The sequence below is a fragment of the Carassius gibelio genome, chromosome B23 (assembly GCF_023724105.1).
Source record: "Carassius gibelio isolate Cgi1373 ecotype wild population from Czech Republic chromosome B23, carGib1.2-hapl.c, whole genome shotgun sequence".
Lineage (NCBI taxonomy): Eukaryota > Metazoa > Chordata > Actinopteri > Cypriniformes > Cyprinidae > Carassius > Carassius gibelio.
The window spans coordinates 28,055,226-28,081,717 of record NC_068418.1 but is presented as its reverse complement, the minus strand read 5'-3'; the positions used below and the strand labels follow the sequence as shown (position 1 = coordinate 28,081,717).

Genomic DNA, 26,492 nt, shown 5'->3' with positions numbered 1-26,492 from the left:
TAGTCTTCTCTGTAAAATATAATACACAGTCAAACCAAAGTTCATCCTGACACCTTCAACATTTCTCACATTATCACAGTTTATTCGCTATAGTTTAGAAAATAAAATATGACAAGAACTCAAGAGTTAAACTGTCAGAACAAATCCATCTTGATAATGTCAGATAACTTTGATAGAAAGATATGTAATGGATTACAATCAAACAAAACTTCAGAAAATATCGATACTTTCTTGACCAAGCAGTGCTTAATTGTGTTCAGTCTGAATAATTGTTGGTTTGGCTGTGGATTAATTCTTGTTAAAACTACATAGTAGTTCAGTCAAGAGCAGTGAGTGATTTTCTTTCTTTCATGTGAATTAACATTAAAGACACTGACAGCAGATCTATAAATTAGGCGCGGTCCCTTTAAGAGACAGTGCATCCATTATAATAACACACATCCGATTTCTTTCTCAACTCTTTACTTTCACTTGAGACATAACCGACAGTTTTATTCGAACACACTTCCCAAGACGGCTATTTTGACATTTGTTGTATGTATTTGTCTTAAGCGTCTCTGTGACCCGAACACCTGCTGAATTGGGCTCTTTTTCTGTTTGTTTAAACTCCGATCTTTATACTGTGTACTACGAAAATCTGCATATTGTTACTAATCTATATTGTTAATTTTTCATATCTTATTGCTTGTACTGGCACAGAGTCTTGTGTGAGAATAAAGAGATTCGATCAGATTTGATAACTATGGAAGACCACCAGCATGAGAAGTTTAATGACACTCGTTCTCTTGTTTTATAACAATGTTTTGAAAGCACTGAATTGCTGAAAACTAGGGATGTCTGACGTGAAACTGGGTCGAGTCCCCATAGTGTCCCCCGAGTCACGTGACTACGTTACACAATCGTTTCGAGGGTCGGGAACAAACCACACATCGGTCTCAACCGAACTCTAAAAAGGTATAAAAGTGGAGTTAACACAGCAGAACAATAAATATTTTTAAATAAAAATAATTTAATTATGTAAAAAAAAAAAAAAAAAAAAATGTATATGTACAGGGGCGGATATAGAAAAATATTGATGGGGTGGTGAGAAGGGGGCAGGAATTCTTGAGGGGTGGCAACATATGGCAGACGTATATATACTGAATTTAGTCACAGTTATCACAGATTGATGATAAATATATGTGGATACAGCTATCATTTACAAACTTAATCTCATGCAATCAATGTCTTGCATTTGAAACAGTTCATATCAGGAATAAGTGACCATACCCCATAAGCACCACACACTCACTAATGCATACAGTATGCATCCACATGTCATTAAGAGCATTATAAAAGATTCAGTGTTATCAATATGTCAGTTTATTATAAGAAACACAAGACTTTAACAGCCAATGACATTTCCAGCTGGGGAGACTCAACTGATTTTCTACAGTTTAGTGTTAATCATCATCTAACTCAACCAGTCAAGAGCTACATTTAGCCTTCGATGTTATATGAATATGGTCCTGAAGAATAGCTTTTATTAGCTGACAATAATAATAAATAAATAAACATTATAGGTACAAATACAAATGTACTTGTGTTTTTGAAAAATATGATGTTATTGTTTTGGCAAGTTTAAATTAAAACATCTAAGAAAACTTGTGTGATATTCCTTTAAAATATGTTTTTAGTATATCTTCTTTTAAGTATATTTTACTAATCAATTTCTTACATAATTTCTTTGAGTTAGACCAAACTTTTATTTTGGTGAGTTGTAGACAGAGTGTCTGTGTTTTTTAATTAACTATTATGAATAGCTATAAGGCCTACTTGAAGTATAGCATACTCTACTGTGCAATAGTGATATATTTCTGTTTGAATTTCTTCAAGTTATACCGAAATTTTATTTTGACAGGTTGTCATAAAGACATTGCAGTTTCTGTCAGTCTGTGTATACGATACGAATGAATGATGATAGTTTTATCAAATGAAATGGTGAAATCCTCTCATAGCGCGCTGACGTGCACATGTGTAGCATACATCATGCATTAATATAGTGAAGAGCTGAAAACACCACGCGTGCTTCAGTGTGTGTGTGTGTGTGTGTGTGTGTGTGTGTGTAGTAGAGTAGACATTCCCCGAGACCTGTAGAACAACACCGTTAATATCGAGATTAGATTAAATGCTCTACTTTTGATTTATTCATTAAAAAATGACCGAATTCCGTGACGTTCTGCTTTATAAGCAAGTTCCATTTCCGCGATTCAATCCCTGTCTCTTTTCAAACACAAACGCAGTGAATTTATGAATGAAAGTGTGAAAGTTAGTTCTAACACAAAACGAAGTTGTTACGTATCCTCACGCTTTTTAAAAGTGATAATTTATTGATAGATAATCAATTATTACCCAGCTTTTCCTCCTGAGTCTCAGGCCGGTGACACACTGCGTGTCGTGAGCGTGACGCTTCTGCTGCGTGGCGGCTGCTTCGCGTTTTCTGTGTTTTTATACAATCTATGGTCTTTACACACCAGAATCGCTGCTGCTGCTGTAGGGGACATAGAGGGAGACCGCTGACAGACCAGGGTCTTGTCTTCATGACATCGGAGCGGGATCGCGAATCATTTGAGTCAGTTTGGGGATCGCGAATCATTTGAATCAGTTCGGGAGTTCGTAGCGGGATCGCGAATCATTTGAGTCAGTAATGGGGATCGCGAATCATTTGAGTCAGTTTGGGAGTTCGGAGCGGGATCGCAAATCATTTGAGTCAGTAATGGGGATCGCGAATCATTTGAGTCAGTTTGGGAGTTCGGAGTGGGATCGCGAATCATTTGAGTCAGTAATGGGGATCGCGAATCATTTGAGTCAGTTCAGGAGTTCGTAGCGGGATCGCGAATCATTTGAATCAGTTCGGGAGTTCGTAGCGGGATCGCGAATCATTTGAGTCAGTAATGGGGATTGCGAATCATTTGAGTCAGTTTGGGAGTTCGGAGCGGGATCGCGAATCATTTGAGTCAGTAATGGGGATCGCGAATCATTTGAATCAGTTCGGGAGTTCGTAGCGGGATCGCGAATCATTTGAATCAGTTCGGGAGTTCGTAGCGGGATCGCGAATCATTTGAGTCAGTAATGGGGATCGCGAATCATTTGAGTCAGTTTGGGAGTTCGGAGCGGGATCGCGAATCATTTGAGTCAGTAATGGGGATCGCGAATCATTTGAGTCAGTTCAGGAGTTCGTAGCGGGATCGCGAATCATTTGAGTCAGTTCGGGAGTTCAGAGCGGAATCGCGAATCATTTGAGTCAGTTCAGGAGTTCGTAGCGGGATCGCGAATCATTTGAGTCAGTTCGGGAGTTCAGAGCGGAATCGCGAATCATTTGAGTCAGTTCAGGAGTTCGTAGCGGGATCGCGAATCATTTGAATCAGTTTGGGAGTTCGTAGCGGGATCGCGAATCATTTGAGTCAGTTCGGGAGTTCGGAGGGGGATCACAAATCGCAAAAGATTCGCGCTCATAAATTTTCAAATTGGCCATAACCTTTAATTCGTTGCTGCCAACTGGGGTGGCAAGGCTTTCTTTTAGGGTGGTATTTGCTAGCCTATGCCACCCTGGTAGATCCGCCCCTGTGTATATATATTTTAATAATGTAAATTTTACATGACCAAAATAACAGATTTATTCACAAAGAGTTCATTCAGTTGTCAGAGAACATCGAGTTACAATATTACAAAAACAAGAAAAGAAAAGAAAAACACAAGTAAAACAACTTTTAAATGTTTATTATAATTAAACTGAAGGTGACAAGCTTTGACAACATGCCAGTGGTGCACACTAACCACTCCCCAAACTCACTTAATTCATGAATACAACATGTACACTACTCTATAATTTGATTCAGAGCAACACTAGGTGTCACCATACAGACGGGTGTCGAGTTGTTTCGAAGCTTTGGCACCAGGGGCACTCTAGGATTTTCATTTTAGAGGGGTACAGCCCAATGAGTGTTTAGCTATACTAAACTTATACACTAACAAGTGCTGTATTCCACTGGATGGCATGTATAGGCATAACAGAACTAAATAAGCCAAAAACAAATCTTCACGATCACACACCCTTTACATTTATATTATGACCCTCTTTCCTCAGCTCAAGTATGCAGACGTCTCTGCCAGATGCACTGGAATGTTGAAAGTTACATTTTAAATTAAAATGGCGACATGATATAATGACATGAAGTATGTGTTTAGATGTGCTTTTGGAGGAAACCGTTGTGGTGTGATGAAAGTGGAAGTAAGAAAGTTGTGACATTCCCCAAGTGTGGTGACCCATACTCTGAATTGGTGATCTGCATTTAACCCATCCAAGTGCACACACACAGCAGTGAGAAGTGAACACACACACACACACACACACTGAGATCACACACCCGGAGCAGTGAACACACACCTGGAGCAGTGGACACACACACAGTGAACACACACCTGGAGCAGTGGACACACACACACACACCCGGAGCAGTGGACACACACACAGCAGTGAGAAGTGAACACACACACACACACACACACTGAGATCACACACCCGGAGCAGTGAACACACACCTGGAGCAGTGGACACACACACAGTGAACACACACCTGGAGCAGTGGACACACACACACACACCCGGAGCAGTGGACACACACACAGCAGTGAGAAGTGAACACACACACGGAGCAGTGGACACACACACAGCAGTGAGAAGTGAACACACACAGAGTCGTGAACACACACATAGCAGTGAGAAGTGAACACACACACACACACACACACAGCAGTGAGAAGTGAACACACACACAGTGAACACACACATAGTGAGAAGTGAACACACACAAACACAGCAGTGAGAAGTGAACACACACAGAGCAGTGGACACACACACACACAGCAGTGAGAAGTGAACACACACGGAGCAGTGGACACACACACAGTAGTGAGAAGTGAACACACACAGAGTCGTGAACACACACATAGCAGTGAGAAGTGAACACACACACACACACACACACACACACAGCAGTGAGAAGTGAACACACACACAGTGAACACACACATAGTGAGAAGTGAACACACACACACACACACACACACACACAGCAGTGAGAAGTGAACACACACGGAGCAGTGGACACACACACAGCAGTGAGAAGTGAACACACACACACGGAGCAGTGAACACACACGCAGCAGTGAGAAGTGAACACACACGGAGCAGTGGACACACACACACAGCAGTGAGAAGTGAACACACACAGAGCAGTGGACACACACACACAGCAGTGAGAAGTGAACACACACACACACGGAGCAGTGAACACACACGCAGCAGTGAGAAGTGAACACACACGGAGCAGTGGACACACACACACAGTATTGAAAAGTGAACACACACATGGAGCAGTGGACACACACACACAGTAGTGAGAAGTGAACACACAGACACGGAGCAGTGGACACACACACACACAGTAGTGAGAAGTGAACACACACACGGAGCAGTGGACACACACACAGCAGTGAGAAGTGAACACACACGGAGCAGTGGACACACACACACCAGTGAGAAGTGAACACACACACACGGAGCAGTGGACACACACACAGCAGTGAGAAGTGAACACACACACGGAGCAGTGGACACACACACAGCAGTGAGAAGTGAACACACACACACGGAGCAGTGGACACACACACACCAGTGAGAAGTGAACCCACACACACGGAGCAGTGGACACACACACAGCAGTGAGAAGTGAACACACACACACGCAGCAGTGAGAAGTGAACACACACACACGCAGCAGTGAGAAGTGAACACACACACGGAGCAGTGGACACACACACAGTAGTGAGAAGTGAACACACACACACGGAGCAGTGGACACACACACAGTAGTGAGAAGTGAACACACACACGGAGCAGTGGACACACACACACAGCAGTGAGAAGTGAACACACACACGGAGCAGTGGACACACACACAGTAGTGAGAAGTGAACACACACACGGAGCAGTGGACACACACACACAGCAGTGAGAAGTGAACACACACACGGAGCAGTGGACACACACGCAGCAGTGAGAAGTGAACACACACATGGAGCAGTGAACACACACACACACACACAGCAGTTAGAAGTGAACACACACACACAGCAGTGAGAAGTGAACACACACACGGAGCAGTGGACACACACACACAGCAGTGAGAAGAGAACACACACACGGAGCAGTGAACACACACACAGCAGTGAGAAGTGAACACACACACATGGAGCAGTGGACACACACACACACACACAGCAGTGAGAAGTGAACACACACACACGGAGCAGTGAACACACACACAGAGCAGTGCACACACACACACACAGAGCAGTGGACACACACACAGCAGTGAGAAGGGAACACACACATGGAGCAGTGGACACTCACACACACAGCAGGGAGAAGTGAACACACACATGAAGCAGTGGACACACACACAACATTGAGAAGTGAACACACACACACGGAGCAGTGGACACACAAGCAGCAGTGAGAAGTGAACACACACACGGAGCAGTGGACACACACACACAGCAGTGAGAAGTGAACACACACACGGAGCAGTGGACACACACACACAGCAGTGAGAAGTGAACACACACACACAGAGCAGTGCACACACACACAGCAGTGAGAAGTGAACACACACACACACGGAGCAGTGGACACAGACACAGCAGTGAGAAGTGAACACACACACAGAGCAGTGAACACACACACACAGCAGTGAGAAGTGAACACACACACACGGAGCAGTGAACACACACACAGCAGTGAGAAGTGAACACACACACACACGGAGCAGTGAACACACACACAGCAGTGAGAAGTGAACACACACACACACGGAGCAGTGGACACACACACACAGCAGTGAGAAGGGAACACACACATGGAGCAGTGAACACACACACAGCAGTGAGAAGTGAACACACACATGGAGCAGTGAACACACACACAGCAGTGAGAAGTGAACACACACACACAGAGCAGTGCACACACACACAGCAGTGAGAAGTGAACACACACACACACGGAGCAGTGGACACAGACACAGCAGTGAGAAGTGAACACACACACAGAGCAGTGAACACACACACACAGCAGTGAGAAGTGAACACACACACACGGAGCAGTGAACACACACACAGCAGTGAGAAGTGAACACACACACACACGGAGCAGTGAACACACACACAGCAGTGAGAAGTGAACACACACACACACGGAGCAGTGGACACACACACACAGCAGTGAGAAGGGAACACACACATGGAGCAGTGAACACACACACAGCAGTGAGCAGTGGACACACACACAGCAGTGAGAAGTGAACACACACCCGGAGCAGTGAACACACACACACACACACACATGGAGCAGTGGACACACACACACAGTAGTGAGAAGTGAACACACACATGGAGCAGTGGATACACACACACAGCAGTGAGAAGGGAACACACACATGGAGCAGTGAACACACACACAGCAGTGAGAAGGGAACACACACATGGAGCAGTGAACACACACACAGCAGTGAGCAGTGAACACACACACAGCAGTGAGCAGTGGACACACACACAGCAGTGAGAAGTGAACACACACCCGGAGCAGTGAACACACACACACACACACATGGAGCAGTGGACACACACACACAGTAGTGAGAAGTGAACACACACATGGAGCAGTGGATACACACACACAGTAGTGAGAAGTGAACACACACACAGAGCAGTGAACACACACACACAGCAGTGAGAAGTGAACACACACACACATGGAGCAGTGGACACACACACACAGCAGTGAGAAGTGAACACACCCGGAGCAGTGAACACACACACACACACAGAGCAGTGGGCAGCTATAGATCCAGCACCCGGGGAGCAGCTGGCGGTTCAGTGCTCCCAACTGTGAGTATTGAGGGTGGAAGAGAGCACTGTTCATAGTGACATTACTAACTTGACTACTTTTTAACACTTCCTCTTGGCGTCACTTCCTGTTTGTTGTTGACGGCTGTACTGCGTTTGAGCTCCGTCACTATATTCTTTTCATTGACTATTTTTAACTTAAAAATCAATTTTATACATCATCGTTTCCGTTTATATAACTTGTGAATATATCCTCTATTGTATTCTACAACAAAAACAATCAGAGCGCCTCGCTATCACTAGTTTTATTTTGATCTCCCGGGTCCGCTATTAGCTTTTAGCCAGTTAGCATCAGCAAGCGTGGTTGCTGCTAACTGCGCTTACATTGCTAATACTCTATTCACACACGTTACCACTGCTGTACTCACTGTTACTTGCTTTAATGGCGGATGAATGTATCCACTCTGTGCAGCTCGAGCTCGAGGCCGTGGGGAAGCAGATTCGCGACCTGGAACAGAGGCAGGCCAAGCTGAGAGAGCGGAGAGCCGCGCTGGAATCATCCCGGGCTGACGCTCACAAGACTGAATACAGCGTGCTGTTAACAGTCCCACCACGTCTACTCCGTGTGTTTCTCTGCGCAGGCCCGGTGCACCCAGGACGTGATCTTCCCAGATGTCCTTCACTGCGACGCTGGGACACCACGGACCCTGGGTGCATCTACAGCGGAGGACGCGAGCCGGGTCCCGGGCGACGACTTCTCCCCCTCCTGCCTTCGAGATCTCCATCCAGAACCGCTTCGCTCCCCTCCGCGAGACAGGACGTGACGCTGTGATCATCGGAGACTCCATCATCCGACGCGTAAGTGCTACGTTAGCCGAAGGAAAAAGTGCACACTCATTGTTTGCCTGGTGCTCGTGTTCTCGATGTTTCTGCGCAGATACCCGTTTCGCAGCACAACGCCCGCAGCGATGATCGTCGTGTCAGGACCACTGCCCACATATCGACGATGACACGAAAGGTTCAGTAGACTTGTTGCTTTAAATGAATGGTTGTTGTCATGGTGTAAAGAACAGAAACTGCTATTTGTTAATAACTGGAATCTTTTCTGGGAGCGTCCTAGACTGTTTCGCGCTGATGGATTACACCCCAGCAGAATTGGAGCAGAGCTTCTCTCTGACAACATCTCCAGGACACTTCGCTCCATGTGACTAGTAAGACAATTCTCAAATAACCATTATGATGAGTTTTGTTCTAACCGCTTAAATGCTAAAGGTACTTGCGCTGTAAAACCTATTAAGACTGTGTCTGTTCCCCGAATAGTGAGGTCATATATAAATATAATGTAGGATCTAGAAAAAATCTTATCGTAATTAAACCAGAAAAATGTAAAGTAAATGAACAAAAACAATTTTAAAGTTTGGGCTCATAAATATTAGATCACTCACACCCAAAGCAGTTATTGTACATGAAAGGATCACAGATAATAGTTTTGATTTACTCTGCTTGACTGAAACCTAGCTAAAACCAAATGATTATTTTGGTCTAAATGAGTCTACTCCACCAAACTACTGTTATAAACATGAGCCCCATCAGACTGGTCAACAATATATAGTGATATTCTCAATGTTACCCAGAAAAAAGGATACAGGTTTAACTCTTTTGAAATGCTTCTGCTAAATGTTACTCTGTCAGACATGCAAAAGAAATCTATTGTATCTCTTGCTCTGGCTACTGTGTATAGACCACCAGGGCCGTATACAGAATTCCTAAAAGAATTTGCAGATTTCCTCTCAGACCTTCTAGTTACAGTTGATAAGGCGCTAATCATGGGAGATTTTAATATTCAAGTTGATAATGCAAATGATACATTAGGACTTGCGTTTACTGACCTAATGAACTCCTTTGGAGTCGAGCAAAATCTCACCGGGCCCACTCATCGTTTTAATAATACACTAGATTTAATTATATCGCATGGAATCGATCTTACTGCTATAGATATTGTACCTCAAAGTGATGATATTACAGACCATTTCCTTGTATCGTGCATGCTGCGTATAACTGATATTAACTATATGTCGCAGCGATACCGTCTGGGCAGAACTATTGTTCCAGCCACCAAAGAAAGATTCGCAAATAACCTGCCTGATCTATCTCAACTGCTATTTGTACCCAAAAATACACATGAAATTAGACGAAATTACTGACAACATGGGCACTATTTTCTCTAATACATTAGAAGCTGTTGCCCCGATCAAATTGAAAAAAGTTAGAGAAAAACGTACTGTACCATGGTATAACAGTAATACTCACTCTCTCAAGAAAGTAACTCGTAGTGTTGAACGCAAATGGAGAAAAACTAACTTAGAAGTTTTTAGAATTGCATGGAAAAACAGTATGTCCAGCTATAGACAGGCTCTAAAAACTGCTAGGGCAGAGCATATACACAAACTCATAGAAAATAACCAAAACAATCCAAGGTTTTTATTTAGCACAGTGGCTAAATTAACAAATTACCAGACGCCACCTGATTCAAATATTCCACCAACGTAAAATATTAATGACTTTATGAATTTCTTCACTGATAAAATAGATAACATTAGAAATACAATAGCGAATGTAGATTCTACAGCATCTAACACTTCAGTTTCATCCATCGCACCCAAAGATAAACTGCAGTGCTTTACAAATATAGGACAGGAAGAGCTAAATAAACTTATCACTGTATCTAAACCAACAACATGTTTATTAGATCCTGTACCCACTAAATTACTGAAAGAGCTGTTACCTGTAGCCGAAGAACCGCTTCTCAATATCATTAACTCGTCGTTATCTTTAGGACACGTCCCAAAACCATTCAAGCTGGCGGTTATCAAGCCTCTTATTAAAAAACCAAAACTAGTTCCTAGTGTACTGGCAAATTATAGGCCTATTTCAAATCTTCCATTTATGTCTAAAATTTTAGAAAAAGTTGTGTCTGCTCAATTGAGCTCCTTCCTGCATAAAAATGATCTGTATGAAGAATTTCAGTCAGGTTTTAGGCCCCACCATAGCACAGAAACTGCACTTGTTAAAATTACAAATGACCTGCTCCTTGCGTCAGATCAAGGCTGCATCTCATTTCTAGTTTTACTTGATCTTAGTGCTGCGTTCGACACCATCGATCATGACATACTCATAGATCGATTACAAAACTATACAGGTATTCAAGGGCAGGCTCTAAGATGGTTTAGACCCTACCTGTTCGATCACTACCATTTTGTTTACTTAAATGGGGAGTCATCTCATTTATCATCAGTAAAATATGGAGTGCCACAAGGATCCATCCTAGGTCCCCTTCTATTTTCAATATACATGTTGCCCCTTGGTAATATTATTAGAAAATACAGAATTAGCTTCCACTGTTATGCTGATGATACTCAGCTATATATCTCAACGAGACCAGATGAAACTTCCCAATTATCTAAGCTAACAGAGTGTGTTAAAAATGTAAAAGATTGGATGACAAATAATTTTCTCCAATTAAATTCGGATAAGACAGAGATACTAATTATTGGACCAAAAAACACTACACAGAATCTTGTAGATTACAATCTGCAACTGTGTCTCACCAAAGACACATGCCTTTGGTGTTCGAATCCACTGTGAGACACCAATGTGTCCCTGAGCAAGACACATAACCCCTAGTTGCTCCAGAGGCGTGTGACCTCTGACATGTATAGCAATTGTAAGTCGCTTTGGATAAAAGCGTCAGCTAAATGAATAAATGTAAATGTAAATGTAACTAGACGGATGTACTGTTACTTCCTCTACAGTCAGAAATCTGGGTGTTATATTAGACAGCAATTTGTCTTTTGAAAATCATATTTCCAATGTTACATAAACTGCATTCTTCCATCTTAGAAACATTGCCAAGCTACGAAACATGTTATCTGTTTCTGATGCAGAAAAGCTAGTTCATGCATTCATGACCTCTAGACTGGACTATTGTAATGCACTTTTAGGTGGTTGTCCTGCTTCGTCAATAAACAAGCTACAGGTCGTCCAAAATGCAGCAGCTAGAGTCCTTACCAGGTCAAGAAAATATGATCATATTACCCCAATTTTACAGTCTCTGCACTGGCTACCTATTAAGTTCTGTATCAGTTACAAATTATCATTACTTACCTATAAGGCCCTAAATGGTTTAGCTCCTGCGTACCTAACTAGCCTTCTACCACGTTACAACCCATCACGCACCCTAAGGTCACAAAACGCTGGACTTTTGGTAGTTCCTAGGATAGCTTTCTCACATTTGGTTCCCAAACTCTGGAATAGCCTTCCTGATAATGTTCGGGGTTCAGACACACTCTCTCTGTTTAAATCTAGATTAAAAACACATCTCTTTCGCCAAGCATTCGAATAATGTATCTTTTAAATTGTGAGTGCAGTTGCATCTGATCAAAGGTGCATTTTTATTCATTAGCTTGGGTTAAACTAATTTTAGTTTGTTGGATCAGCAGCTATGCTAATGATGTCTGTATTTTGTTTCTATGTTTCGCCACGGGTTTACATCCCGTGGAAACTAGGATTTACACAAGCTCCAGTCTGTTAGTCTCCTAGAACACCTGAGAAGAGATGATGCTGACCCTCAGAGGACCCCAGATGATGCTAACCCTGAATCAACAAACAGAACTAACAATTATTGCTAAATGTGTGACTGAATCATATAATAAATAAATTAATAATATTGATAGTTCATCGTCTAGCTGACTACATCTTGTATTATTATTATTATTTTTATTTTTTCTAAAATCCTGTCAAATGTTCACAAACTACTAGCTACTACTAAATATTGTAGAAACATAATTTTCTGTAAAGTTGCTTTGTAACTATTTATTTTGTAAAAAGCGCTATACAAATAAACTTGAATTGAATTGAATTGAGTTGCTTAAGTAGTTTAGCTCATCCAGTACTGGGGCTGTGCTGAAGTTGTGGCCTAGTGGTTAGAGAGTTTGGCTCTGTGTGTGTGTGTGTGTGTTGACTGCTCTGTGTGTGTGCACTTTGGATTGGTTAAATGCAGAGCCAGATTCTGAGTATGGGTCACCATACTTGGCTGTATGTCACTTTACTTCACTTTTTGACTCTCTTGGCACTTTTTTGTATTTATCTATTAAAATGTTGTCACTTTAATTCATTTTCATTGTGGCAGATAAATGCTCCTACATTTCCACCACCTTTCATACTGTAGGAGAAACCGTATAGACCATGTTGGATCAATTAAGTAAGTTCAAGTAATATTATCTTCAATGAACATTTTGAAAATCACAATAGTAAATTCTCAACCAACCAATGTCTGATGGAGAATGTTAACGAGTGATCCTCTCTTACTAATTTCACTTTAACGAGGGACCCAGGTGATGAAAATTTGTGTTACTTTAAAAACACCTAAATCAACACTTGTTTTAGAGAGCAGTGTTAGATTGTTGAATGGTTAAACTTTTCTGACAATGGCAGTTGCAAATCTGATGTTGTGGGTGTTTTTGTGTTTTCAATTGGTGCTCAATGGTAAGATTGCTTCCACCTTGAAGTAGTATTTTAAACATGTTTTTTTATGGATCTTTTTATGTAACCCTATATTTTGTCTTCAGGATTTTCTTCTCCAATTGGGCTTCTTTTACAGCAGCCTGATAGCAATCAAGTGCTTGTGGAGAAAGGTTTGGTTTTTTTTTTTTTTTTTTTTTTTTTTTTTTTTTTTTTTTTTTAAATGGGGTATATTGACTCTCTGTGTTAGTGAAACCATAAATCAACAATATAACACTGAAATCTAGCTGTGTGCGATTCTCCCTAAAATGCAGTTCAGGTCTAAATTAGCATTAACCATTTGTGTATGATTTAAAACTGAATTCAAATCTGCTTTGGCAGGTGCTGAACCAGATATGATGTCCGGAGGGCTTGCAATGTACAGCTAGAAAATTAAACGTTTGTCTGAAGAGGTTTAACTTAAATGTTTGTGCCTCAAATGTTAAACCCAGGTCTTATCTGAGACGATTGAATTTTAAATGGGCTATTTATTGTAAAAAATTTCATCCATGTAATCTGGGACCGGGTGCAAACATGAGTTTTGGCTGTTGAAATTGAGAATATTGTTCTGATCTCTGTGCTGTGTGGTGGAAGGGCATATTCCAAAAAACCTGCATGTCCACCCCTGGTTTAGTTCCACATTTAAACCTTCAAAAACGCATACATTTAAGTTTGTGTCGTAGTTCCAAAGGGTGTGGGTGTTTTTTTTTTTTTTTATTAAATGTACTCCAATTCTTGCCTCCTTATTTTGCAGATGTGTCCTGTCCTTATGCAAGCCAAAATCCAAACCCGCCAGTGGTAGCACAGTGCAACTTGGCTGTTCTGTTGTCTTTGCAAAATGCATCTGGGCTAGGTATCCAAAATGGTAGCCTCTTATGATATTTTACCGTGATTGGAAAACTAGATTTCTTATTTGACATGTTTTGCACCAAATTTTCTGTAGGTATCGAAGTGACTAACTTGTCTGAAGAGTCTAGTTCTCCCCCTGTCAAGGAATCCAAAACTCTCCCAGTTGCAGAGTCCAGTCCTCCGCCTGCCAAGGAACCCAGCACTATCCCACCTGGGGGACCTTGCATTCTGCATGCTGTGAAACCCAGCCCTCAGCCTGTAAACTATTCCAGTGCTGCTCCAGCAGGGGAGTTTAGCCCTAAACCAGTTGTGGAATCCAGCCCCAAGCCTGCCAAGGAATCTAGCAGTCTCCCAGCTGCTGGGTTTAATCCTCTGCCTACTGAGTCTAGCTCCCAACCAGTTACAGAGTCCAGCCCCCGGCCTGACAAGGAGCCCAGCACTATCCCACCTGGGGGTCCTTGCTTTCTGCATGCTGTGAAACCCAGCCCTCAGCCTGTAAACAATTCCAGTGCTGCTCCAGCAGGGGAGTTTAGCCCTAAACCAGTTGTGGAATCCAGCCCCAAGCCTGCCAAGGAATCTAGCAGTCTCCCAGCTGCTGGGTTTAATCCTCTGCCTACTGAGTCTAGCTCCCAACCAGTTACAGAGTCCAGCCCCCGGCCTGACAAGGAGCCCAGCACTATCCCACCTGGGGGTCCTTGCTTTCTGCATGCTGTGAAACCCAGCCCTCAGCCTGTAAACAATTCCAGTGCTGCTCCAGCAGGGGAGTTTAGCCCTAAACCAGTTGTGGAATCCAGCCCCCAGCTTGCCAAGGAGCACAGCACTGTCCCAGGTGGGGAATCAAGCCCTAAGCCTGCCACAGAACCCAGCAGTGTCCCAGTTGGGGAACCTATCTCTCTGCCTGCTGAGAAAGCCAGCCCCAAGCCTGCCACAGAACCCAGCAGTGTCCCAGTTGGGGTACCTATCTCTCTGCCTGCTGAGAAAGCCAGCCCCAAGCCTGCCACAGAACCCATCACCATCTCAGCAGGGGAACCTATCTCTCTGCCTGCTGAGAAAGCCAGCCCCAAGCCTGCCACAGAACCCAGCAGTGTCCCAGTTGGGGTACCTATCTCTCTGCCTGCTGAGAAAGCCAGCCCCAAGCCTGCCACAGAACCCATCACCATCTCAGCAGGGGAACCTATCTCTCTGCCTGCTGAGAAAGCCAGTCCCAAGCCTGCCACAGAACCCAGCAGTGTCCCAGTTGGGGTACCTATCTCTCTGCCTGCTGACAAAGCCAGCCCCAAGCCTGCCACAGAACCCATCACCATCTCAGCAAGGGAACCTATCTCTCTGCCTGCTGAGAAAGCCAGCCCCAAGCCTGCCACAGAACCCATCACCATCTCCGCAGGGAAACCTATCTCTCTGTCTGCTGAGAAAGCCAGCCCCAAGCCTGCCACAGAACCCAGCAGTGTCCCAGTTGGGGTACCTATCTCTCTGCCTGCTGAGAAAGCCAGCCCCAAGCCTGCCACAGAACCCATCACCATCTCAGCAAGGGAACCTATCTCTCTGCCTGCTGAGAAAGCCAGCCCCAAGCCTGCCACAGAACCCAGCAGTGTCCCAGTTGGGGTACCTATCTCTCTGCCTGCTGACAAAGCCAGCCCCAAGCCTGCCACAGAACCCAGCAGTGTCCCAGTTGGGGTACCTATCTCTCTGCCTGCTGAGAAAGCCAGCCCCAAGCCTGCCACAGAACCCATCACCATCTCCGCAGGGAAACCTATCTCTCTGTCTGCTGAGAAAGCCAGCCCCAAGCCTGCCACAGAACCCAGCAGTGTCCCAGTTGGGGTACCTATCTCTCTGCCTGCTGAGAAAGCCAGCCCCAAGCCTGCCACTGAACCCACTAGTGTCCCAGTTCGGGTACCCATCTCTCTGCCTGCTGAGAAAGCCAGCCCCAAGCCTGCCACAGAACCCAGCAGTGTCCCAGTTGGGGTACCTATCTCTCTGCCTGCTGAGAAAGCCAGCCCCAAGCCTGCCACAGAACCCATCACCATCTCAGCAGGGAAACCTATCTCTCTGCCTGCTGAGAAAGCCAGCCCCAAGCCTGCCACAGAACCCAGCAGTGTCCCAGTTGGGGTACCTATCTCTCTTCCTGCTGAGAAAGCCAGCCCCAAGCCTGCCACAGAACCCATCACCATCTCAGCAGGGAAACCTATCTCTCTGTCTGCTGACAAAGCCAGCCCCAAGCCTGCCACAGAACCCATCACCATCTCAGCAGGGGAACCTATCTCTCTGCCTGCTGAGAAAGCCAGCCCCAAGCCTGCCACAGAACCCAGCAGTGTCCCAGTTGGGGTACCTATCTCTCTGCCTGCTGACAAAGCCAGCCCCAAGCCTGCCACAGAACCCATCACCATCTCAGCAGGGGAACCTATCTCTCTGCCTGCTGAGAAAGCCAGCCCCAAGCCTGCCACAGAACCCAGCAGTGTCCCAGTTGGGGTACCTATCTCTCTGTCTGCTGAGAAAGCCAGCCCCAAGCCTGCCACAGAACCCAGCAGTGTCCCAGTTGGGGTACCTATCTCTCTGCCTGCTGAGAAAGCCAGCCCCAAGCCTGCCACTGAACCCACTAGTGTCCCAGTTCGGGTACCCATCTCTCTGCTTGCTGAGAAAGCCAGCCCCAAGCCTGCCACAGAACCCAGCAGTGTCCCAGTTGGGGTACCTATCTCTCTGCCTGCTGAGAAAGCCAGCCCCAAGCCTGCCACAGAACCCATCACCATCTCAGCAGGGAAACCTATCTCTCTGCCTGCTGAGAAAGCCAGCCCCAAGCCTGCCACAGAACCCAGCAGTGTCCCAGTTGGGGTACCTATCTCTCTTCCTGCTGAGAAAGCCAGCCCCAAGCCTGCCACAGAACCCATCACCATCTCAGCAGGGAAACCTATCTCTCTGTCTGCTGACAAAGCCAGCCCCAAGCCTGCCACAGAACCCATCACCATCTCAGCAGGGGAACCTATCTCTCTGCCTGCTGAGAAAGCCAGCCCCAAGCCTGCCACAGAACCCAGCAGTGTCCCAGTTGGGGTACCTATCTCTCTGCCTGCTGACAAAGCCAGCCCCAAGCCTGCCACAGAACCCATCACCATCTCAGCAGGGGAACCTATCTCTCTGCCTGCTGAGAAAGCCAGCCCCAAGCCTGCCACAGAACCCAGCAGTGTCCCAGTTGGGGTACCTATCTCTCTGCCTGCTGACAAAGCCAGCCCCAAGCCTGCCACTGGACCCAGCAGTGTCCCAGTTGGGGTACCTATCTCTCTGCCTGCTGACAAAGCCAGCCCCAAGCCTGCCACAGAACCCAGCAGTGTCCCAGTTGGGGTACCTATCTCTCTGCCTGCTGAGAAAGCCAGCCCCAAGCCTGCCACAGAACCCATCACCATCTCAGCAGGGGAACCTATCTCTCTGCCTGCTGAGAAAGCCAGCCCCAAGCCTGCCACAGAACCCATCACCATCTCAGCAGGGAAACCTATCTCTCTGCCTGCTGACAAAGCCAGCCCCAAGCCTGCCACTGAACCCAGCAGTGTCCCAGTTGGGGAACCTATCTCTCTGCCTGCTGAGAAATACAATCCTGTCCCAGTGACTGCGTTTAATCATCTGCCTGCTGAGTCTAGCCCCCACCCATTTACAGAATCCAGCACTCTCCAATCAATCTTGGGGGGCAAACTGACTGGATCCAGCCCCCATCCAGTTGTGGAGCCCAGTGCTCTCCCCACCCAGGAGTCTATTCCTGACCTTGCCAAGGAGTCCCTCCCTCCATGTGTCATTTCCTGCCTGCTTGACCCAAGATGTTCTAATGCACTGAAGTCTATTAGTGGATATGCTCATCTCTAAATGTGGCATTTTAACATCTGTTTTAAGTCAATAAAACCAGTTATCTGTCTGGTAAAACTGCTTCCTTTACTTTCTGCATTTGCACAATCAAATCTAAACGCAATGACTTTTGGGGGGGGGGGGGGGGGGGGGGGGGGGGGGGGGTCCTTTTAAGCCGCAAATGTTTTCTTTAGCCTTATGAATTTCCACAGCTTATGGATTTTTCCAGAGCTTTCTGTGATGACTGAATTCTAGGGGTTGAAAATCTTAATTTTAAAATGTCTTCAGGCTGACAATTTAGCATTTATTGAAATATGGGAAAATCTGAAAATTAAGTTGAGTGTTTTTGGTGATCACCAAATGAAAAGTTGCTTACAGTTGTCTGTGATCAGGCCAGACCTTATGCTGCCAAGTCCTAGATTTTGCTACTACTGCCATGGCTAAGAGTTTTGGCAGTGACCAATTTTGCTCTGCAAAGTTTGCTAAAGTTGTGGTATTCATTGTTTCTAGATTGTGTAGAGTGATCAGATGCATCGTAACTGGTTGCAAAAAGAAACATTTGTTGACAAATACTTCACGTTAGCTTTTTTTTTTTTTTTTTTAGAATAACTAGCCAGGTAAAATCAATATCATATTAAGACTGTAAGAGCAGGCTGGTTGCTGTAAAGGAAGCACTTCCAAACATTGTTTTTGTTAGCAATGGTTACTGCCAAAGAAACCTTTGCAGCCATCATCGCTTCGCATCAAAATGGCCGCACATGCAAGGAAATTGCTATAAAGAATATTGCACTTGAAAGAACCATTTACTTATTAAATTAAGTAATAATACTTGATCAAGAACTTCAAGGAGAGAGGTTTAGCTGCAGTCAAGTAGTCTCCAGAGTGTCCAGCAAGCTCCAGGACCATCTCCTCGTGAGGAGTCAGCTATGGAATTGTCACCACCGGTGCAGAACTTGCTCAGGAATGGCTGTAGGGTGGTGTGAGAGCATCTGCACACACAGTGAGGCCAAGACTTTTGGAGAACGGCCTGGTGTAGAGAAGGGCAGCAAAGAACCCACTTCTCTCCAAGAAAAACTTCAAGGACATGTAATTCAGCAGGAAGTACAAATATTGGACAGCAGACTTTCTCAGCAGACTTGTGAAAAAATTTTTTCCCTGAAAATCTGAATGACATCTGAAAAATCAACTGTTTGGAGGAGAAAATGTGAATGCTACCATGACTCATTTGTTGTGCCAACAGTGAAGCATCCTGAGACCATCCATGTGTGTGGTTGCTTTTCAACCAAGGCAGTGGGCTCTCTCATTATTCTGTCCAAAAACACTGCCATTAATAAAGAATGGTATCAAAACACCCTCCAAGAGCGACTTCTTCCAATGATCCATGAGCAATTTGGTGATGATCTGTGTATATTCCAGCAGGATGAAGCACCATGTCACAAAGCAAGAGTGTTAAAGAAGTGGCTTAAAGATCATTACATTGAAATTTTGGATCTGTGGCCATGCAACTCTCCAGATGTCAATCCCACAGAGAACCTGTGGTCAGTCCTTAAAAACGTGAGTGGACAAGCAAAGGCCCACAAATTGTAACCAACTCTGATAACTATTATGACAAGATTGGATCGCCATCAGTCAGGATTTGAGCCAGAAGCTAATATCCAGCTTGCCAGAGTAGAGCTGTTATCGGGCCTTAAAAATTAAGCTTGACAGGGCCCGAGCATGACAAGTACATTTTGACTGATAGCTTTTAAAAGCTAGAATCATTTTACAGCCTGACATTATTCAAATGTGCGCACGCACACAGGTCTTTTGTCAAGAATTAGTAATTTACATGTTTTAACAATTTATTAATAACTAATGTAAGCTATAGGCCACTTGGAAGTTGGAACAAAGAAATGAAACAAGTATTAAAACAGCATATAAATAGGCAAATGCACAAATAAAATGAGTCTCTCTTAACAAATTAAATGAAGATAAATTCTAAATTAAGATTGGCAATATCTTAACATTCAATATTCAATGGCCTCAACACGATGGTGAATAGCATCTGACATTTAATAAAAGAATAATGCCAACATTAGTCTAAATACTCTTGTCTACATTACACATTTAAGCCTCAATTAATATTTAGTTTTAATTTGAAAAACCTTTACTCACCAAGATTAGGCTACATGTTTTTGTGGAGGAAAATGATTGAATCCACTGTGGATGGTATCAGCACGGACCGACGCTTTCTGATGTTGTGTCCAGCAGCACTGAACACATTTTCACTGCTGCTGCTACTGACCGGGATGCAAAGTACTGATTAGCAAGTTTTGGGTTTTGATCTTCTACCAGCCAAAAACATCCATTTCATTTTCCATGACAACTGTTTCAATGTAGTCTTAGAATAATCAGAATAATCTTCCTGGTCAGCTTGCTGTACATTTTCCCACTCTGCAAAATTTGCTCTGTTTGCTGGAGGAGGATGGGTTCGACTCCTGAGAGCTCTGGGTCTCGTATCTCCACACCTAGTGCACCTGCAGCCATGGATTGGAGAAGAGTGCGAGATTCCTTGGCAATGCATGAGCATGTATGGCAGTCCTGTCTGAGTGGTACAACATTCTCAGCTAATTAAATTTTGGCCAGAGGAATGTTGCAATCTTGTGAGGTCCTGTATTATCACTTTACTCGTGAGCCAGTCTTTGTGCCGTTTACGCATGACACCTTGCTGAGGGGAGTCTAGGACATTAGGCTGACAGTGGCATTTCAGTTTCTCACACCAGAGACACACAAGATTAAGTGTTGGATACTTGTCTCCCTCGAGCTCCCATTAGCCGTGTTTCCACTGTCAGACTTAAACCGGGCATGCTAGTGTGTGCCAGGGCCAGTTGCGTTTCCACTGACACCTCCAGGGCTTAATCGTCGGGGCTTCCTTGGGGCCAACGTTGGGTTTTTTGGCAAGACGAAAACCTTGGGCCAAAGCAAGCCAGCTGGGGCTAGAGGAGGGGTTATGAACAAATGCGAAGTATCTGTCTCCAACAAAGTCTGGAGAGCTCAGCGCTGCAGATCATTTCAGAAAGATAACAGTTTTAACACCAGTATTAAACACTTTTTTAAATAAAGCACTATTCGGACGGGACTAGTTTTCTAAACTACGTTTGAGTTTCGATTCTTACCACCTGACGTCTGTGATTTTCATGTACCAATTCGGACGGGACTAGTATCTCTATTACAGAGGTGGGAGGGTCTGATTTTTGCATCTGGGCGTCACAGAGATCACGCGCTCTGTATGCGTGCATTTAATTCATTCAGAATGATTGCCTTAGTATTATTACACAAAAAATACTAAATGGCTAGTATACCAAACCATGTTAATGTGTGGTTCCTTTAGTTTAACTTGTTTTCCTTTTTTATTTTTTTTTATTAAATGTAATTAAAATATTATGTAACTGAGTAAATAAATGAACGTGAGTAATCTTACCTAATGCTGATATTACAATAGCCGGTATTAACAGTTTACGCGATCTTGCTCTTGATTTTATTATTTGTATTATTATTTTTTTTATCATTATTTATTTGCCGCTAAGCAAATATATCAAACATCCGCGCGGTAACAGCATCTACGGTAATTCACGTTGGCCAGAACACACAAGGAAACGCGTTGTGAAATAAAATATCACCGGCAATCACAGACATTCGCATTCGGACGGGATTAGTTTTCTCAGAGGATCACTGAGTTTGCTGAAAAACGGTAGGTAATTTGCGCTGGAATTATCACAGAGGTTGTGTGAGAAAAACACAGACGTGGCAGATTCGGACATGATTAAAATCACCAAGTACGTCTGTGAAACGCAGATATCTCTAACGACCCCCTGTAAAACTAGTCCCGTTTTGTGAGCTCAAAACTCACTTTCAGTCAGCAGCGAGTGTTTGCAATAACTTGATCTGATGTGGATTATAATCACCATACAAGACAGAAATATTTATAAACGATGCAAAATTCTGTGCATGCTAGGCATCAACATTACCATAGTAAACATGGTAAATATGACCGCTTGAAGAAATCAAACGTCAACTTCTTATTCTCTATCACAATCTTGTATTTATTTAGTAACTTTTAATATCTGTCACAAGCCTCTTCTCGTCTTGATCATAAAAAAATAAAAAAATCTCTTTTATAAAAATAGAGATATTATCATTCATTCTAAATGTGACGTATAGGGTACTGTGACTATGAACAAACAGAAACAGACTCGAATGAATAAGCAGGCTATTTTCATAAGAGTTATTTATTTATTTTTAACATAGAAGTAAGTGTATTTCTGTGTGATTAATTTTGAGTCCTGATAAATTAAATCAATATGATCAATGTATCACTTATTCTATAGTTAAAACATCGATGCTTTTGAATTTGAATATATAACAAAGTATGCAAACAAACGGCCGTTTTTATCAAGTTCCTGTGTGATCGCGCATGTTCCAGTGACTTATTTCTTATTAATTTTCTGATAACTTCTCTCTGTTGGTGAAATGATGAGGTTGCATGACGTTGTTCTGAGAGGCGTGTAAAGGGCGTGTTTTAGTGACGTGCAGCGGTGCTTCAGGCCCTGACTGTGGAAACCCTGCGCTACTCTGGCCTCGGTGCTACTGGCCCTGGGCTATGAGCCCCGCCCGGCACGCTTTAAGCCCTGGCTCGCACTGGCCCGACAGAGGAAATGCAGCTATTGTGCTTCATAGTGTGACTACAGAAAGTCTATCAAAAAGCCCTGTGTGTCCGGTGCTATTTTATCAGTGTGCATGCTCTCCTCTCGTGCCTCCAGCTTTTCATGATGGAGCTCATGATAAATTCTCTGTATAGAAGTCAGTGTGAGGTACACTGTACTGAACCGAGTGTCTCCCATTTGCAGCAATGTTTTTGACAGTTGCGCAACCATCCCTGACTGTTTAATGTACCTGACTAATGATTTAGCAGCAGGAATGGTATCTCTTATGTCCAGCTTTGGATAACTCTGCAATGTCGAGTCCATGGCGCAGTACCGTATTAATGACATGGTCAGTACAGTCCAATCTCTGGTTTGGCCGCAGAGCTTATTTAATGTTTGCCCCCTCATCAGTCAACCATAATATTTTGCTGAGAGAGGAAGCTTTAAGGCCATACTTTGTCTCCAGTAGTTTCAATTTCAAGACGCTGACGTTACGTCTGGTCGTCACGTGGGTCACCCTCAGAGTAAGACGCTCAAAGTTCAAGACGTTCGGTTTGACGTTCGATCGGTCGTTCGATAGTTCGATTTTGGCACGGTGTGCACGCCATTAAATCTGAACTTTGGCATCTGTCTGCGCCGCATTAACCAATCAGGAGCCTGGTTGCTGCTGTCACGTGGTGAATTGACGTGATAAACAGGGGCAGGCCCATCCGGATAATAAATTATACCATTATAGGCCAGCCCAGCATAAATGATTCAAGTAGGCTACCAGAGTCGTTTGCTAGGTTAAACAAATTAGGATTTTTGAATGACTCATTTGGATAAAGGATTCAACTCTCTCATTAAGATAGAAACTTAGCGGCACCTACTGGCAGTATTAGTTTCATCATTAAAAAGTAGACATTTCCTTTTTTTCCATGATTTCATATTTCTACATAATTGTAACATTAAAAACATTAATCTCTTAACATAATTTATGCAATTATAATTTGCTTTTTAAATGTACATGCCATGTCTAAACAGCCTGTGTCAATCCAAAAATTGATTTTATTGATACAGACTTCCTTAAATTTGGTCATAATAGCCATACACCGTGTCTTTGCATTCTGATTGAATTTATTGACCAAATGTAAGAATCTGACAGATAGCTATGAGAATGAATTTAAAAATACAGTTTTTTTCTTTCTCTTAATTTTGATCGTCTCTCAACCGAGTGAGCATCCTGCATTATATTGTATTATAGGCATGTTGCATATTACTTGTTCTAGGAACCTCAAAGCATGTTTAAATGTTTGTGTAATTTGTGCTATTCCATCATGATGTTTGTAGCATAAGTAGGGCCCAAACATAAACTCAAGCCCCCACCCCCCTAAATCCTGTATGTGCATACAGGCCTCAAATAACCAACAGACATTAAACAAAATATATTATTCATAAGAATTTAAGTTAATAAAAACATCTAATACAAAGACTAAATGTATTATTTAAATGTGTATGATGACAACTGTCGATGCCTGAACATGTTTACATTTAGGTCCATGTAATGCTTTGCAGTGCTTTGTTCAATTTGCAACATCAAAATAACCAAATGAAAAACATTTAGGCTATTTCAGTAGATTTTTTTAGGTCAATGAAGGCAAATAATTGGGTAACAAATATCATGCATATTTAAACTATTAATTTTACAGGCTAAAAAATATAGTTTTGGGAAAACTCAGTAAAACTCAGATTTAGCACCACCCACAGGACCCAATCGAAATATCGTTTTTTCTGATTTCTGTGCAAGAACGGGAAAACCGTTATTTTAAAAAATAAAAAAGGAGCTGTTTTCTTGTTTATTTCCATATTCCAAAAACAAATTAACGAATGATACCTGGACCTGTCTGCATTATCTATGTCAGTGGTTCCCAACCTTTTTCAACTCGCGGTCCACACAACCAAACATATATGCTTGCGCGGCCCACTGCAAAAAAAAAAAAAAAAATTGTTGGGTTAATAACTAAGCACTCAGAAGCTAGACTGTTAACAGTATTTATTGAATGAACTAGCGCTGTGCCATATGAAAAAAAAAAAAAACTATCTCGATTTCTTTGATCAATTTTGCCATTTCGGTTTTAAACACGATTTTGACACACACAGATATACTTTACAGTCATAAATGCATTCAGGATGAATTTGAAACACATTTCCAAAAGAAAACCAATTAGAGCTTTATCAAAAAGTTGTAAAATCTCTAGAACAGACAGAAGTCAAAATAATCACTATAAGTAAAGGTGTAAATTCTAGACTTATATGGCAAAAAATACTTTTTTGGGGGGACTTTTTTCTTTTTTGCCATGCATTGTTCATAGAGCTCATTAATTGTAGCGATGCCTCAGGTCTTGAAATACATATGTTATACATTATACGGGTTCACACGTACTCCATCTGAGTACCAGACACACGTGCTCAGATATTAATTATTTTCGCACGTTTTTATTCCTAATCTTTGATCACGTGCAGTGTGAATGCTCTGATCTGTTCACATGGGCTCCGAAAAAAGGCGCACCTTTGCACCTGAACCACTGATCTGTCATATCAATGGTGTGAACCTGGAGTTAGGCATATGCCCAGTCCGTACGGTTCTCGTGCTAGATGCGCTTCATTAGGGGCCAAGCCCAGAGGGCTGTAGCCCCTATTGTATCTGTATGTTTTATTAGGGGCCAAGCCCAGAGGGCTGTAGCCCCTATTGTATCTGTATGTTTTATTAGGGGCCAAGCCCAGAGGGCTGTAGCCCCTATTGTATCTGTATGTTTTATTATTAGGGGCCAAGCCCAGAGGGCTGTAGCCCCTATTGTATCTGTATGTTTTATTATTATTAGGGGCCAAGCCCAGAGGGCTGTAGCCCCTATTGTATCTGTATGTTTTATTATTATTATTATTATTATTCTTCTTCTTCTCCAATGGGAGTCTATGGCAGCCCTATGAAGGAAACATGGGAAAATGATGAAATTTGGCACACTTGTAGAGATGACCATTATTAGTGATCTGACCAACTTTGGGGTCTCTAGGACCAACTCTACAGCGCCACCACCAGTTCAAAAATTCAACATTCAAACGTTAATAACTCTTGAAACACTAATTCTATGAAAATAAAACTTAGTACATCTGTTTTGTCTCTTCATGGAGATTCAATTCCACTCCTTACATTAAGACTCCGCCCATTACAGTAGCGGCCATTTTGAAAAGTACAGTATTCAGTCTAAACACTACTCCTCCTTCAAAATTGGTCCAATTCTTCTGAAATTTGGCTCAGATGTTCCTTGGACTGAGCCGCACAGAAATGACTGAACAGAATTTTTTGAACACTAGTGAAAAAAAAAGTTATGATGCTGTGAACTTACTGAGGTTGACCTCAAATCGGTTGAGATGCTGTATCTTGGCCAAACTTTGATCAATCGATACCAAACTTGGTACACTTCATCTACACCATGATATGGGGGTCCACGCCAAATTTGGGAACAGCGCCACCTATGGGTGTTGAGATACCAAAAATGCACTTTTTTGCTTATAACTTCTGAACAATTCATCAGAAAATTATGATCTTGATGTCTATGGATTCTTTAGATCATTCCGGATCTGTGGATGTCAATTTTG

The 26,492-nt window shown here is 43.2% G+C and overlaps 1 protein-coding gene across 50 annotated transcripts; it reads left to right on the top strand.

Annotated features, from left to right (window-relative positions):
- The first annotated feature begins 13,362 nt into the window (after nt 1-13,362).
- Nucleotides 13,363-18,252, top strand: LOC128011448 (mucin-4). Of its 50 annotated transcripts, none has more exons than XM_052593846.1 (11): nt 13,363-13,488; nt 13,572-13,637; nt 14,258-14,356; nt 14,447-15,238; nt 15,455-15,526; nt 15,671-15,814; nt 15,887-16,174; nt 16,319-16,534; nt 16,607-16,894; nt 17,039-17,542; nt 17,615-18,252. In XM_052593846.1, the coding sequence occupies exons 1-11, from the start codon at nt 13,431-13,433 to the stop codon at nt 18,193-18,195; spliced, it is 3,108 nt and encodes a 1,035-aa protein (XP_052449806.1). In that variant the 5' UTR covers nt 13,363-13,430; the 3' UTR covers nt 18,196-18,252. The 50 variants fall into 50 exon arrangements, with proteins under 50 accessions (XP_052449806.1, XP_052449805.1, XP_052449791.1 ...); XM_052593845.1 differs by lacking the exon at nt 15,455-15,526 and adding an exon at nt 15,383-15,454 and having other exon boundaries at nt 14,447-15,310; nt 15,743-15,814; XM_052593831.1 differs by lacking the exon at nt 15,455-15,526 and adding an exon at nt 15,383-15,454 and having other exon boundaries at nt 14,447-15,310; nt 15,599-15,814.
- The last annotated feature ends 8,240 nt before the right edge of the window (nt 18,253-26,492 follow it).

Coding starts and splice junctions, on each gene's coding strand:
- LOC128011448 (XM_052593821.1), top strand. CDS start 13,431: ATGGCAGTTGCAAATCTGATGTTGTGGGTGTTTTTGTGTTTTCAATTG. Junction 13,638..14,257: donor TCAAGTGCTTGTGGAGAAAG/GTTTGGTTTTTT, acceptor CTTATTTTGCAG/ATGTGTCCTGTCCTTATGCA. Junction 15,599..15,670: donor CAGTGTCCCAGTTGGGGTAC/CTATCTCTCTGC, acceptor CAGCAAGGGAAC/CTATCTCTCTGCCTGCTGAG.